General features: G+C 43.6%; 1 protein-coding gene across 1 annotated transcript in view; it reads left to right on the top strand.

Moving 5' to 3' along the window:
- LRPPRC (leucine rich pentatricopeptide repeat containing) overlaps positions 1–17,014 on the top strand; it is a 168,391-nt gene that overhangs the window by 110,385 nt on the left and 40,992 nt on the right. Inside the window, exons 26-27 of the mRNA XM_026652508.1 lie at positions 8,480–8,548; positions 8,860–8,950. Of these exons, the coding sequence (XP_026508293.1) occupies positions 8,480–8,548; positions 8,860–8,950 (160 nt within the window). The remainder of the gene's footprint in view (positions 1–8,479; positions 8,549–8,859; positions 8,951–17,014) is intronic.

Below are 17,014 nucleotides of genomic sequence, written 5' to 3'. Positions count from 1 at the left end.
CCTTGTATTGCCTTGTGATTTTACCTGAGGCGATACAGTGCGGGGCGGACTGACCTCATCTTCAGTTCCTTCTCACTGCTACATGGTCACAGTTGGAGCTTCTGCCTTCTCTCTCATCCTTTATGCTGCACTTTCCAGCAAAACTGTTTTTTTTTTTTTTCCTTTGTATATAGTTCAAATTTTACTGTTTTTTTTGTTGTTGTTTTGGTAGTAGTAGTTTTCGTGTTCGCAGTGATTTTTGTAGGATTAAGGACTTTGGAATGCTGCTTTGGTGGCTTCCTGACACCCCCTCACCCCCTAGTACCCATGTCTGGGTACTGGATTATGCAAAAGACACCAGGATTCAAGGTCTGCACTTCCTGCCCTTGCTTGTTTTCGCTCAGTGAAGAACACCAATGCTGTCTGTACTGCTTGTGGGGGAGCCCACATCACATCCGGGTGCAGTATCTGCCTCTCCTTCCCTGCCCTTACCTGGGAAGGCTGGGCTCTAATCCTTAAGAAGCACCTTGTGGAGGTTCCCATGGGGCCGCAGTCGGATCCTGGCTGGGGAATGGCGGGGTTCATGAGCCAGAGCAGTCCAGGAATGCACCTCCTACCACAGAGTCCCATTCCGGACCTGCCAGAACCAGCACTATGGACCCTACACTGGGGCCTAGCCATGAAACATGGAAGCATGCACATAAGAATGGCAGTAAGTCTTCCTTCGGATTCAGGAAAGAGGCTGCACCATTTACGAGTTCTGGCCATGGAGCGGTGGGCATGTTCCAACGCTCACAAGAGCGAGAAGAATCATAGAATTGTAGGACTGGAAGGAACCTCAGAAGGTCATCTAGTCCAGTCCCCTGCACTCATGGCAGGACTAAGTATTATCTAGACCAGTGGTTCCCAAACTTGTTCCGCCGCTTGTGCAGGAAAAGCCCCTGGCGGGTCGGGCCGGTTTGCGTACATGCCGCGTCTGCAGGTTCGGCCGATCGCGGCTCCCAGTGGCCGCGGTTTGCTGCTCCAGGCCAATGGGAGCTGCTAGAAGCGGTGGCCAGTACGTCCCTCAGCCCGCGCCGCTTCCCGCAGATCTAGACCATCCCTGACAGGTGTTTGTCTAACCTGCTCTGAAAAATCTCCAGTGATGGAGATTCCACAACCTCCTTGGGCAGTTTATTCCAGTACTTAGCAGCCCTGAAATTAGGAAGTTTTTCTTTAATTTTTTTTTTTTTTTTTTTTTTTTTGGGCAAGTGTTACACTGTTGACTCATATTTAGTTTGTGATCCACTATGACCCCCAGTTCCCTTTCTGAAGTAGTCCTTCCTAGACAGTCATTTCCCATTTTATGTGTGTGTGCAATTGATTGTTTGTACAGGCCTCCAGTTCCTCTGAGGATTCAGACACTATGCGTGCTGTTTCAAAGGTATGCCTACCAGAGGGTTTTGATGGCACTGTCTTGCTCTACCCAGGAGGTGCAGGACAATTGGACCCATCTACTCGACATCTTGAATGCATCGGTACCGGCCAGAGTTGCCTTACTGATCAACGACGCCATTCTCCAACCGGCATGCACCGTATGGCATATCTTAACCATGTGCACCCCTACCCCAAAGGGAGCGGAAAGAGGTACTGTGTCCATCTCATGGGGTCTGAGTTTCTGTTCTCCCACCCTCCGCCTAATTCCTTGGTGATCCAGGCTGCTACGTAGATGGCTGGGCAACAGTCCATGCTCCACCCCCTCTAACAAGGAGGGCAAGAGGTTAGACCTGATGGATAGAAAGGTCTTTTCCTCGGCCAGCCTCCAGTTCCATATCTCGAACAACATAGTAATCATGGCCAAATATTTGACTTTTTGAACTATGGGCAGATTGCAGGTTTTGCAGATTAAACTACCTCAGAAAGATTGTACCTGCTTCCAGGCTATTTTGGAGGAGGTCAAGTTGGTCTCCAGGACCATACTTCAGGCTGCAGTTGATTACGCAAACAATGGCGACTGGAATCATTATGAGAGGAAATCCTGGTTACATTCCTCAGGCTTCCTTAGAGAGTTTCAGAGCACAACTGAAGAACTCCCTTATTTGATGAATCACACCTCTTCAAACAGAAGATGGATGATTTTTTGCAGTCACTGAAGGACTCTAGATCCACCTTATGATCCGGCACCAAAACGAAAAAATGTTACCATCCACCACCTACACGACGCTATTGAACTCCCCAATTGTACCACCAATGAGCCTACGAATCTCCACAGAAGCACCCGAAGAGCCACAGGTCTTGTCCGCCTGGTCCTCCAGTGCGGCACACCTAATCTTTGCGTAAGCATTATTTTTGAGTGCATCCCAATACTCTTGTTGACCACTCCCTTTTGAAGGCTGTATAAAACTTTCTACCATCATGGAGCGCGATAACGGAGAAGTGGGTTCTGGATGTTATTCAACATGGCTATACAATCAAGTTTACAACACTACCTCCTCCCTCCTCCCCCATCCAGAGTTGGTTTCAGGAATCACTTTCACAGCAGTATTCTTACCCTAGAGATAGACTCCCTGCTGCAGAGAGGAGCAATGGAACCAGTCCCTGCAGCCTTTCAGGGTACAAGGTTCTATTCCAGATATTTCCTGGTAACCAAGAAGAAAGGAGGATGCAGACTTGGATCTCCGACACCCCAAGTGTTGCATTCGCAAATCAAAATTCTGCATGGTCATGCTTGCGGCCATCATTCCCTCTCTAGAAAAAGCCATGCGGTTTAAGGCTCTCAATATGCAGGATGCTTACTTCCATGTCAACATCCGCTCGACCACAGATGGTTCCTGAGGTTCACGGTGGGTCTGCGACACTTCCAGTACAGGACTCACCACTGCTCCACAAGTCTTCAAAAAAATTTTTTTCTGTGATAGCGGCTTACCTCCAACAGCAAGGAGTCCTCATCTACCCTTGGCCAACTGGCTACTGGCAGCGCAATCCAGAAGGAAGCTCAGGAATCAACATCCCTGCTCCTTCTACTCCTCTCTTCCCTAGGGGTGAACATTGAAAAATCAACTTTTCACCCTACCAGGTCCCTGGAGTTCATCGGCACATGCATCAGTGCGGCCTCCAGATGTGCTTACCTGCTGAAAGACACAACGGAGTCTACTGGACCTGATTGCTTCGGTGACATCCAACCCCTCAGTCTCAGCCAGAACTATTCTTTCCCTCCTCAGCCACAGGGCAGCATGTACGTATGTCACAGCGTTCGCTTGCCTGCGCTTCTGCTTCCTATAACTATGGTTGCAACCAACCCATGGACACCATTCTCACCATCCCACCAGAGATCATCACTTCCCTCCGATAGTGGACAGACCCATTCCAAGTCTGCTTCAGAATGCCCTTCCTCCCATCCTTACCGAGCATGTCAATCCTAACAGACTTGATGGCTGTGGAGCACATATGGGATATTGCATGATGCAAGGAACTTGGAACACTTGAGAAGCCAGATCAACGTCCTGGAACTTTGGGCAGTACACAAGGCATGCCGCGCACTTTTGCTGTCCAACCATAGTGGAAGTCATACAGGGACCCATACTCCAAGAAGAAGAGGAAGTTACTTACCTTGTGGTAACTAAAGTTCTTCAAGATGTGTGGTCCCTATCTGTATTCCACTACTTGCCCACCTGCTCTCCTTCCCCTCTGCTTTGGACCTTTACTGGCTTCACAGTAAAGAAGGAACTGGAGAGGCGGTTGGTTCGACTCTCCAGTTGGCAGAAAGGGGGGCTTGAACTGGGGGGCCTTCCACATCCCAGGTCAGTTTCCCAACCATTGAGCTAAAAGTTATCATAGAATCGTAGAAGTATAGGACTGGAAGGGACCTCAGTAGGTCATCTGCCTTGAGTGCAGGGGCTGGACTAGGACTAGGACTAAGTAATAACTAGACCATTTCTAACCGGTGTTTGTAGAACCTGTTCTTAAAAACCTCCCAGGATTCCGCAACCTCCCTAACCAATTTGTTCCAGTGCTTAACTAACCTGACAGAAAGTTTTCCTAGCGTCCAACCTAAACTTCCCTTGCTGCAATTTAAGCCCATTTAAATTGAGGTAGTCTCTCTCTCTCTCTCTCTCTCCCTCCCGCCCCCCCTTCCTCCCCGCTTCTTACAAAAATGGCATAGGCGCCTAATGCCAAGAGAGTGTTTGCAGCTGAGAATCCCAGGCAGTGGGAGGCACCTCTCTACAGCCAAGGCTTAGGTGCCTGTTTCCCTGAGAGGGTCTGACTTAGCATAAACCCCTCCCCGTGGCATCTCCCATTGACTAGTTTGGGTAAGAAGCTGCATGGTATACACTGGCTTTTGTGACTCCCTTTCTGAGCTGCTTATATCTCATGATTCACTGTACCTTTCCCCGAGGTGCCTAACTCAGGCTTTGTGAATCCCAGTGATTTTCTAGGGACCTAAAAGTTGGACAACACTAAGCATCTCCTAAGTTCCTTTGTGAATCTAGCCCATGCTATCTAAATGGCTTTCAATTCCTGTAAATGTCTTTGAGACCGTTCTTGCACCTTACCATGGCAATTAGTAGCTTAACAAGAGAGCTTGAGGAGACCCCCTTGACTTGAGTACTTTCAACCTAAACAAAGTTCAAGAGAGTCTCTCTACTTAGACTTTTTTTTTTAGTTGGCAGATTTCTAATAGCACATCATCTTCTATAGCACATACAGAACTTTAAACATTCTTTTTATTTCAGACTTTTTACAGGGGTTTTTCTGCTCCCCTGACAAAATTTATAAGGGTCTTTCAGACAATCCCAAGAGGAACAATACCAAATATTCTCATCCCTCATATTCTGTGTATGTGCTACCTTCTGCCCCTTTGGTTTCACCTTCGCTCCTGCTGTTTGATAAACACTCTTTTAATAAGGCCTGGTGAAGAGCAGGCATGTAAAGTCCCTTCAGAGTAATGTATGAGGGTTTGATGGGATCATGTTAATTAATCAGACAAGAAGTGTGACTGAGCACTGAGAAAAAAGTCAAACTATGCACTAAATGCTGGAAATGCACTAAGTAAATTGAGAGACAAGAGAGAGATCTTTTATCTCTAATCTATATTGTAGTAATCTTAGTTTTACTCCTGGGGGAATTCTGCACCACTGCGCATGCACAGAATTTTTGCTTCCCTGCAGAAAAATGACTTTCTGGTGGGTAAGCAAAGGGAAGCCACGAGCGGTCATGTGACCCTCCCCAGAAGTATGTTTTGGGTGACCATGGCAGCCACCAAAGAGGTAATCACTGTGGGAGAGCAGGCAGGACTGGGGAAGACCCGGCTGGTGGTTCCTACCCTGTGCCAGGCTCAGCTGCTAGTCCTGGGTGGGCTGGAGAAGACAGGACTTCCTCTTCCCCTGCACGGCATCCGGGGCTTGGTGAGACCCACCCCCCAGATGTCTCCCCCAGCTGTAGGAAACTCTGCAAACTCCTCCCGGTGCTTCCTGCGCCCATTGCTCCTCTGGTGCAGGAGCAGGGATCGCTGTACAGGGAGCTGCTCCCCCATCCACCCAACCCCCGTGCATCCAGACCCTCCTGCCGAGCTTCACCCTCCTCCTGCACCCCGAACCCCCCCCCGATGAGCCCCACTCCCCCTGCGCCCGGACCCACCCCAATGAGCCACCTGCACCTGGATCCCCATCCTACTGAGCCCCAACCAGCTACACTTGGATCCTCACCCTACTGAGCCCCACTCTCCCAGCATCTGGACCCCTCACTCTGCCCACCATACCCCTCGATGAGCTCTATCCCCCTCCTCTCTCCCCCCCGCTGATCACCTGGACCCCCCCTGCAGAGTACCATTACCATTGCATCCAGAATCCCCCAATGAGCCCCTGTGCAGCCTGATCGCACCCGGATCCCCCACTGAGCCGCCCGCACCCAGATTGCCCCACACAGAACCCTCTCAACCTGCAACTGGATCCCCCCATACTAAGCCCCTCCACAACTGGATCCTGCCTTGCTGAGCCTGCCTGCCCACACCTGGTGCACTTGGCATGGTGCGGCAGGGCCCTGGGATGTTTATGGGGCCGGCCTGGTCCTTGCACCGTGTCAGGGTTGGGTGCAGCCTCACTGCTGAGTCTGTGTCCCAGGAGGAGCTGCACAATGATCTCCCACCTCTGTGCAGCCAGTGGCCTGTGCTCCCCAATGCCATGCTGGAGACTCCACATTTATTTGAAAATAAAATTTGCAGAATTTTAAAATATTCTGTGTAGAATAATTTTTATTTTTGGTGCAGAATGCCCTCAGGAGTATTAGTTGTTGCAATGTGAAAACAGTAGGTCCACAATTTTCAGATTTAGATGTGATTTTTTTTTTTCTTCACTTAATGATGTCCCTTTAAGTTTAAAACAATTACTTTGATTCTGTTCTGAACTATTTCTGGTTCAAAATGACCCATTTTAAGACTGTAGAATCTTAAGCAGCTAGATTTTTAGCAAAGTCAGGAAATGTAAAGGTTAATGAGGTGATAAATTATCACAGTATTGCACAAACTGAATATTTTATGCTATATAGTTTACAACTGTAAAAGGAATGTATTAAAGTAATTAACTAAAAATGCATAAAAATAAGACGTCAGTATGTGTAATGTCTGAATTAACACTGCTGTTGGAACCTTAAATTTTGTATTTCCTTACTTACAGTTTTAAGTGTGCAGCTTAGTGTTGCATTAATAAGTTTTTCCCCCTTAAATTGCTTTGTCTTTAAAAGCTGGGAAGGGAGATGAGGAAGAGAGACATTTAAAAGCTCTTCGGGTTTTCGAGTTGGTAAGCTGTTTTCTGTATAGCTTATACAGCTTGCAGAGCTTACGAAATTTACCAGTGGAACTTTGTCCTTGAACCATGTATTTCAGATTTAGTGTGTACATGTATATTTGAGCAAATCTTCAGCAGAATGTTCTTGGTATGCAGTTTCTGAACACTTTCTTACTTTAAACCAACTTTTTTCCAACCAAACAAGGGCAATAAAACCTCATTGAAAATTATGTCCCTACCAAGTTTCAAAATTTAAACATAGTTGCTGTACTCCAGTTCATTGTTTGAAAACAAAACACAAAAAAGTAGTTGGAATTTTTTTAATATATTTTTTATATATATTCCCGTAACTCAAAACAACTGAAAAGATTTGACTGATTTAAAAAAAAAAAGCCCCCTGAATTAAGTATAGAAAATCTCACCTGAAAAGGGAGAAGTGTTATTCCATTATAAGGAAGTGAAAGCAGGGTTATAATGTAAATTATTTTGCAACTTTAACTGTACCCTCAATCACTAGTATTCTGTGATTCCATACCAACAGATTTCAGTCCTTATTACAGAATAGTAATGCAGAATCTCAGCTTTATTTTAAACAGTATATCTAGACCTTAAGATTTTGAAGAGGATCCTGAAAACATGAACCAGGTGTAAACTGATGCAGTGGTATCTTCCTCCTGAGTCTGTAGAGAGCCTGAAAAAATAGCTGTAAGATGAATTTGTTGTGGAATTTATGCTATTGTGTATGTGTCCTGAATAGAGTGGTTGCTACCTGCAACTGCTATAATGCACACTGGATTAAGCTTGTCCTCTGGTGAGAGTGTTGTAGCTGGGACAGAAGCTGGCACTAAAAACTAGTGGAATATAGTAGGAAAATTTCTGGTACTAGATGTTGATGGAGTAGGGATGTAAATAGATGCTGCAATTGGAAAAAAGAGTTGGAGTCCTAGTGTTTCAGTTAGTGAGTAATTGCTACTATTCTGGGTGAATATTTCATGAAGACAACAATTTGTGAACATTTGGCATACTTCTGAAGGAGTGAGAGATGACTGGTGTGTATTTGTAGTACAAAATATGAGTATTTTATAATGGGAAGGAATGAAATCAGTAGGGTGGTATGTTTGTGATGATCTATCAGAATATATAGCGCTCTGGTCGTCTGTAGTTGTGTGGGTCTGTAGATTCACGTTGGGCGTGTGTTGAAAATGATGGCAGGAAAAGTAAAGTTGTGTTGCATGCTCAGAGTTTTCAGTTGCTTTTACTTACATTATGAACCTTATTTCTTCAAATATCAAAAGCTCTTGACAATAAAAATCAAGGCAGGCTTGTGGTCTTCGAAACAAACCATTCTTGAACTATGTGATATTTTTTTTTAAAAATGCATTCTTGTTTCAATTTTTCACTATTACCTATCCAAATGGCTCAACTAATGTCTGAGACTTTTAAAAAAAAAAAAATCCCGTTCAGTCAGAGAACCAGCATAGCAATTTTCAGTCCAAAGGTACTGTTGAATTGAAAATATATTTAGAATGAAACATGGTTATTGTTTCTGCAGAGTCACCAATACAACCTTTGCATTTTTTAAGTCACTTAGGATAAATGTTTAGAATTATGAGAAGTCGTCTTCGAATCAACCATAAAATACTTCATTATGACAACATATATAATTACTTTTACATTTTAAGAAAATACTTTGGCTAAGTAAACTGACATTTTTGTTTGTACGGAAATCTATTTTGCAGACACCAGGCTTGAGAGCTCGTCCTGGGCGTCTGCAGTGGTTTGCTGAGAAGTGTATTGCAACTAACCAGGTACATCTATTGCATCATGTCTCCTGTCTGTTTGTGATTAATACTTTAATGGTAATACACAAATAAGTTTTGAAGTATTTAATGCATATCACAATTTACATAAACGGTAATGATGTAAATTGATACTTTATATTTAATGAAAAATTATATGCAGTCTTATATTTACATGTCCAAATTTTTGAACTGAACGTGTGTGTATATACATATTTGTGAGCTGCATATGTGATTATACATATAAAAATTAAATTAAGCCATAGTCTGATATACAGATATTTTGTTATAACTTTTTTCTTGTTTTCCCCCCCCCAAAGATGGAAACTTTAGAGAATATGGTGGAAATGACTCAAAAACTATTTGAGTGTGATAGAGATCATATGTACTACTACCTCCTAAAATTATGCAGTAAGTTAACTGAAAATCTTTTCTTTTGCTCTATTAGAAACTGTTATTCCAGTGATAACTTTGTGGGAATTTTAATTTTATTAATAGTATTTGAAAAAGCCTTAAACTGTGTAATGGGAACAGAATGTAAGTTTTTGAACTGGTTTTGGATTTTATATTAACCAATTAAAACTATATTTCTCAAAAGGGCTATTCTCGGTGTTGATAGTAATGATGTGTAGCACAGCTCTTGATAGGAACTTTCTGACTTAGGTTTGCTTTGCTATCTACCAATTCTGTTTAGGCTACTCAGACAATAAACTGCATTTTTGCTATGAATTCCTTCTCTGCAACCCAGAAACTTTTCCTTTGATTCTTAACATGATCTTTTGTCACAGATCATGGAGAGATTTTTTCCTGGCTTGTGAGGTGGCCTGAAAAGTGCCCTTTGTCCCTGCTTTCACTGAACCATTTGCTTTGTCAGCTCTCCTAGTTTGGTATTTTCTTTGGATGTAAAAAAAAAAAAAATGTTGCCATGTTTCAAAACTCTTATTCTACTTCATTTGTCTGAAGTTACATCCATGGTTGTAGCCAAATATAGAACCGATAAAAGTTAAACCTTGTTGGCTTTTAAATTTTTCAATTTATTCCATTTTTATAAATCAAGTAACATACTTGAGAAACGCCTTAGGTTTTATTTATCATGGATTCCATGTATTTGTAACATGCTCCAAAGTTTTACCAATAACTTGTTTGTTGCTGTGGCCGTGATTTGTGCTTTTGGATGAGTGTTTTGTTTTGTGGAGGGTTTTTTGGGTGGGAAGGAAGGGAAAATGGTTTAAAATATAGAATTAGTTATGTGATCGCTCTAAACATTTAATTTTGGGGCCACTTTCTATAGCAGAGATTAGATTCCCATTTTCTTTATATTTCACAGCATTAATAAAAAATAGCCACAAATATGTAGACTGCCCGCAAGCAATTATAACTGGGTGAGATCCCTTCCACTCACATAAAGCTGGTTCAGGCTCTGTATGGGTGTGTTGGAGAGGGATAAAATACAACTCTCTACTGCAACCCAGGGCTAGGGTTGCTGCAGAAACCTGCCTGCCAGTGATTTCTAGCCATGATCTGTAACAGCCATTGCACTCCCGCTGTAACTGTTGCTGAGTTTACTGTGTCCACTGGATCTGCAGACCCTATGTTACTCCACATTCATGCCCAACTATGTGGGATCAGCCTGGAGACCATTTCCATAACACACAAGGGTGTAGAGCCACTCCACCAGCATAGCCTCCACGCAGTAGCTATGTAGGGCTTCAGTGGTATAGAAGGCCTCGTACTGACCCTCCGTCCCATGAGTAAATTTCATCCAGTGTGATTGGCCTGTATACCAGTTGGTCAATTTACTACCTTTCGGTTTTAAAATAATTTGAAGAGGGAAAACCCCTGCTAATTTCTGTTACAATTCTTTGTAGTTGGCATTGATATGAAAATTCTGTAGCTAGATTTGTTTGGTTGAAAGATTATAAAAATTTCCATTATCCCCTAATCAGTCTGTGCATAATTGGTATTTATCTCGTGGTCTCTGAGCAGGATTTTTAAATAGAAGGTCCCTTTCCCCATAATTACATAGCCCAAAACCCTATCCCATAAACCCAGAAATCTTTAGTCTGACTTTTCAATGTAATTTGTAGTGGCTTTTTTCTGTCTACAAAGGGGTTGAAAATGTGATCATTTGCCAAATAATTTTTTAATCTTCCATTGGAATTTTTAAGTATGCCAGTAATAGCCCCAACCCCATTTGTAATCCACTAGAGATTACATTGACTAGCATTGTATTGGAAACCTTTTTCAGGAGGTGTGAAACTTTTTGCTAAATCGGGTGTTTCTGCTGGCAATATCAGATCTCTGAAACAGACAGTTTTTTAATTTTCTCCCCTGCTTCTCCTCTCCCCATTTTTCAGGACATTTAACTAAAAATAACCTTTTTATAAGATAGGAAGAAATTTGATTAATGTGACAAAATTAAACTGAGTATCATTAGAGAAATTCCATTATATAAGAAGTTGATTACTACATTGTCTGCAAAATGTTATGGAAACATAACATGTGAGTCAGTCTTCAGGAAAGAAAGCATTTTTTCTCATCATCAGTGACTCAAAATGCCCTCCTAACATCTTTCATAAACTTCCCGAGTGCATGTCTCCAGGTACCTGTACAACTGTTCTATACACACTGGCTGTGATTTGCATTAATATAGTCAATACTTCTCTGGCCACATAAAAGAGCATTATCATATTTTTATTTAGTTTGTGTTTGTAATGGTGGGTCACCAGAGACTATAGCATGCATGTGTAGTTTTAATACTTGGATGGTCAGTTAAGAGTCATTTTGATAGTAGAAAAAAAGATTTGCAAACTTGTAAAGTTAGCGAAGTCACATTATATTGTAGATGTTGTAAAGGCGTGGGACTTTTCCCCAGACCTGGTCCACCAGGTACTCTGCCCAGGTCCCTGCAGCCAGGTCCGTCTCCCTCTACAGCTAGAGAGAGACTGCTGAGCTCCTGGCTCCCAGCCTCCTATATAGGGCCAGCTGAGGCCTGATTGGGGCGTGGCCCAGCTGTGGCTGCTTCCCCAATCAGCCTATTAGCTGTTTTCCTGCTACAGCTCTCTCCCAGGGCTGTTTTAAGCCCTTCAGAGCAGGAGCGGGGTAACCACCCCGCTACAGTGTTCTTGCTACAACTGTTGTAAGATGTAGTATGTATAATTTCTTAATAATTTGCTCTGAAATAACAGATTTTCAGGAATGATTTATCTTAACGTTGATTTTGCTATTCCGTGCAGGAAAGATTATCATTGCCAGAAATTATATCATATACTTTCAAAAATGCTGCTTATTCTGGTTATCTGGAAGCTTTGGGTACCTGTTTTTCATGTTCTAGAGATTAGATACTGAAGAATGTGTTTGTATCAGGACATTAGAAAGTATTATAAAAATCAGCAAAAAACTTCAGGAAAGGTCAAATAAAATCTGTTGGCATGGATATTTATCAAGAAAGCTTTACAACGCTTAGTTCTGATTGTGCAGGGGAAAACTTATCATTAAAGCCTGAAGTAGTATGACACATTGTTTAACAAATGTGCAGGTTATTTTTTTTATTTTTTCAAGAATGTAAACTACATCTTAACAATTCCATATGCCAAGGAATATTTAGCCCAGAGCAATCCACTAACTTCAAAGCACAAACATCTGAGAAGATAACCACAATATATCCTTTTATTATTAGAACTAGAGATGGTGAGTTATTGCTCAGATTAAGTAGTGCTCTTTCTGCAAACTATTAGAAAACTGCCTTTTTACATCATAGAGCAAGAAAGTAGGATGTTTCCTGTCCTGATTAAACTTCCTACAAGCAGAAGAGATGAATACAACAAAAAATGGCTAAAAGCCTATTGTACATCTTTCCTTCATGCCTTTAATACCTTTCATTTTCTCAGCAGCCTCAAAAAGCTTTAAAACCAAGCTATATTTGTATCTCCATTCTGGCTTTATAAATACTGGTTCACCATAATAAAACAACTGGGCCTAAAATATAATCTTGTTTCACCAGGAGGTAGTCCTCCTACTTGCGAACATCAGTCCCCTCCAACAGCTACTCGGTCTGACAGCATGTCTGCTGAGAGTAGAAATCTAAACAGATATAATTTATCAAACTCTGCCACACAAATTCTTCAGTCTGCAAGAAAAGTCGCAACAAATTCCATCTACTCAAATAAATGGAAAAGGTTTGCAGCTTTCTGTCACCATAAAAGACAAAAAACATGCACTTGCCTGCTTTCAACCATTTAAGACCAAGTATCAAAACTGTTCCACACAGGAGTATGATTGAGAGTTCTCATGAAATACCTAGGCAATAATTCTGTATCTGCTTTCAAATTTTAAGCAGAGCAAAATTAGTAGCCCTCAATCGAATCTAAAATGTGATCCTGGGTATAAAAAACTGACCCATAATTATGTAGAACCAAGAGATGACAAAGCTGTTAAATGTTTAATAAATCTTCTTTTATCTGAACTTCTGAAATAATCTAGCCCATAAAATTTATCTTCAGCTTTTGACAATTTCAGATAACAAATATCATGTGTATGTGAGACATTCAAAATCAAAGATGCTTTTGCCACTGAGTAATCCCTTTCTTGGTTCATAAGACTATATCACCTTTATTGGGAGATGAACGTTGCTTGGAACCATGAGCTCACCAGAAGTTGATCCTGAAGAAGGAATCTGTTCTAACTTGTGTTGCTCAAGCTGAGACACCGCAGAGAGTTCTAGGGCATCTGCCTCAGGTTTTATATCCTGGAAAAATGCATGCAGGTTACCTTTTATCCAGAAGAGGGGATCAATCTAAAACCACACCAGATCCTGGTCAAATACTCCTCTTTGAACGTCCCTACCAGTTGGCAAGTGACCCCAAAGACTGACATTGACAAGAAGTTGGCATCAGGAAGTTGACTCTGTCTCTGAAGACTAGTACTGCCTCTCCCCAGATGTGAGGAAAATGGCACAAAGAGGCAGACATGACCTGTCTTTGTGGGAGAATTAGACATCCACCTTCCAGGGAGAAAACCACTCAGAGGCTAGCAATGCTGGATTGGCCTCAAGCTTGGTGCTGAAGAAACAAGGTTTCGCACCAGCCTTGATGTTGGCTGCAGTGCTGGTGTCCATGTTGGCACCATCTACAGAATTGCTTATGGTACCTAATGTTTCTTTAATGGAGGAGTCTACCAAGGATGTCATTGGGGGGATACAGAGACCTTTTTTGACACTGGTGCATGCTTCCAGCCCAGCAACAAGATTCCCATAGATGTCAGTTCTGTCCCTTGATGAGGTCTATTCATCATCTTTTTCACCAGGGTATACCTTCTCACTGATGTACAGCAGGGAGCCTTCTCCCCTGTGATCAGAAGGCAACCCTGCGGAGCAGACCAGAGACAGACCATCACATGGATAGCAGTGAATTGGCCAACCCCAGCAAATCCAACAATATCAGTATCGTGTGCCACCGTGACCCTACTGGAGTTATTGGGGTACACCATCTCACATCTCCATGAGCCAATCGCATTACCACTATGCTAGGAAGCAGTCATTTGTGCTATCTTTAGCCAGACCTCCAACACATGACGGTGAGGAGCAGGAGCAGAGAGGTGAGGAGGAAAGGGCACCAGAACAGGAGCCATCACCACATCTCTTCCTATCTCTTCAGCTTTGATACCTTTGCCCGATGACTTCAGTGCATTCCAAGAGCTGTTTACCAAAATTGCTTGTTACAATTTCTGTTCTTCACATAATGTCCCTCTTTGATGCTCTACTTCAGGTGCATATGTGCTTCTCAAGCCCTTGAGCAGAGATTTTCCATTAGTTGGGGTCTGGTCAGCACATGCATGCGCTCTATACAACCTTGTGCTGAGGTCTGAGAGTATATAGGGCGCTCCTCAGTTCCTTCTGTACTGCCTCATCCTGAGATGGAGCTCTAGTATGTCCATCTGATGTGTGCTTCAACATGTGTTGCAGTTTAGTTAGTTATTTGTTGTTTAGTATAGAATTAGTTAGTTTGGGAAATTCCAGTTTTTTCCTCTCCCCTTTTTTTCTCATCCATTTTTTTTCTAAGGAGCATATTTAGCCTGGCAGGGCATGCTTAGCTCTTCAGGTTTCAAACACGGTCTTTTTTGTTGGAGGTGACGGCCACCATAAGTGTATCCATTGCATGGGAAAGTCCCGTATCTTCCAAAAGAGTAACTTTTGCCTGATTCTAAAATCTAGAACTCAGAAGAATCAAGAGACCAAATTGAAGCTGCTGATGATGGAGTGCTCCCTTTGACCTGCTTCTGAGTCAGATCAGGGAGATTTCCCCCCCCCCCCCCCCCCCATCTGGCTCAGGACAGATCCAGTGACCCTTCAGCTAAGGTCACGCCTAAGAAGGGGAACATCTTGGAGGACTCAGGGAAGGCTCTGAAGAAGAGAAGTTGTGTCTTCCACCACAAGGAGACAACTCTCAGGCAGTCCTGAACTCCTGCTAGTTTTTGACTTGGTACCATGGAGGCAAGACTCTTCCTCTGGTACCAATGGAGCAGGGAGATCCCAAAGCACTTTGGAGAAACAGCGGTGGCAGGGCCCTGGTACCGTCCACCTCCAGATCGACACCATCCATGTCAAACTCACCAATGGTACCTTGCCTGTCGGCTCCATCAGTACTGACAAAATCAAAGCACACACTTCAGTCCCAGTGTCTATGCACTCCAAACCAATGGTACCGCCCAAGTCAACTGCAGTGTAGGTACCAATCCACTTCATACCGTAGGAATTCCATTACTCAAGGGACTTGTTAGTGTGAGATGAGCCAGAGTCTGCTTATGGGAACCGAATGACCCTCTGATACCAGGAATCTGCTCTCTGGATTACCGTTGCAGAATTCTCCGCCCTTTTCTACTGGGGCACCTGCACTGGGGGTGGTTGAGGTGGAGTCTCCTCCTTATCAGTCCGGGGTTCCCCTCCTCATCATTACAGAAACACATACTTTGTCAAAGACCCGTAGCCATGTCAGGGATGGTGGGATCAGTCCTGGGTACCACCCCTTGTCCTGTATGTGCTTCCCCAATGGCCATACTGAGATCCTTGTGCAGCGTGTTGGGAGCAATTTGCCAGACCTCCCTCTCCATTACATCAGGAAACTAGGGGGTTACAGTCTCCTCCACCAAACTCCCAACATGAGGAGACTTTTGAGGAACAGGAGACTAGGGCGGACAAAGAGGCTACCCCTCAAACCTCTAATTCATCTGCGAATGAAGCAGTCATGCCTCCTCCACTACCATCGATGGCTGATAACTTTTGTCAGTTCCACGACCATGTGAATGGGATGGCGGATGCTCTCCAGATAACTTTTGAGGAGTTTAAAGACTCAGATCACAAGCTTCTGGACATTTTGCAGCTGGCAACACCTACCGGGTTTGCCCTACCCATTAATGAAGTACTTCTGGAGGTTTTTTAGCGAACTCCTGCCACCATACTGCCAACTTGTAAACTGGCAGATAAGAATTATTATACTGTCCCCCAGTGACTCAGAATTTTTCTTTTCCCATCCCTTTCCTAATTCCCTGATGGTAGATGCTGAAAATGAGGAAAGTAGATAGCATTGCTTCAGGTGTACTACCAGGAAGCAAGGACCAGAAAAGTTTAGACCTTTTTGTATGAAAGGCCTGCTAATTGGCAACCCTCCATTTTCAGATCACAAACTATCAGGTGATCATGGCTACACAAATTACAAGTTTGCATCTTTTATTGAACATCTTCCACAGAAGCATAGAGAACAATTCCAGGCATTATTTAAGATGGTCAGTTATTAGCCGGAACCTCTCTGCAGGATCTGTAAGGAGTCAAAGCCCTGTACCAAGAAGAACAGGGATCAAAGACTCTATTCCTTCTTATGGGAGCAGCTCTGCATCCCCCATCGGAGCTGAGCCATGCAGACTCAGCACTGAGCCCCTCAACATTGGTGAGAAGTGCTCTGGCTTCTCTGAGGGACAGACAGCGATGTGATGCCTGTCATTTCTAGCATCGAGGAAGGACTCCTCTTCTGCGTCCCAGGACTCTTGGCACCGTCAAGCATTTCTGGTACAGAGGAGGTCCACACCTCAACAGGACTCTCGTCACCGGTGCCGAGGAAGAAGCAGTGGAAACTGGCTGGGCACTCACCAACTATGAGGTCCGCTGCTCACAGGGAAGCCAGAGTGTGTGACCCATGCCGGGCCAATCAGATTCAACAGTTGCCAGCATAGTACCATTCACTCTGGCCCTGGGAAGGGACCCGTTGAGTCTGGTACCTTTGGACTCTCCTTGACACTACCATCTATGCTAGAGACATTCAAGGCAGCAAGGGAGCTACTATCGTTCCCAGTATCGCCATCCCCAGGTGCAAACTGGCACCAAAGGCAAGAGCTCCTGCAGCACCAAGGTCTCAGGTGCTGTCAAAAGGGAAACCAGCGATTGATGGCACAGAGCCGGTTGCCTTCCTCCCAGCAATGCTTTCC

The sequence above is a fragment of the Terrapene carolina genome, unplaced genomic scaffold (assembly GCF_002925995.2).
Source record: "Terrapene carolina triunguis isolate 2854851 unplaced genomic scaffold, T_m_triunguis-2.0 Scaffold120, whole genome shotgun sequence".
Classification (NCBI taxonomy): domain Eukaryota; kingdom Metazoa; phylum Chordata; order Testudines; family Emydidae; genus Terrapene; species Terrapene triunguis.
This window is presented reverse-complemented; position numbering and strand designations above follow the sequence as displayed.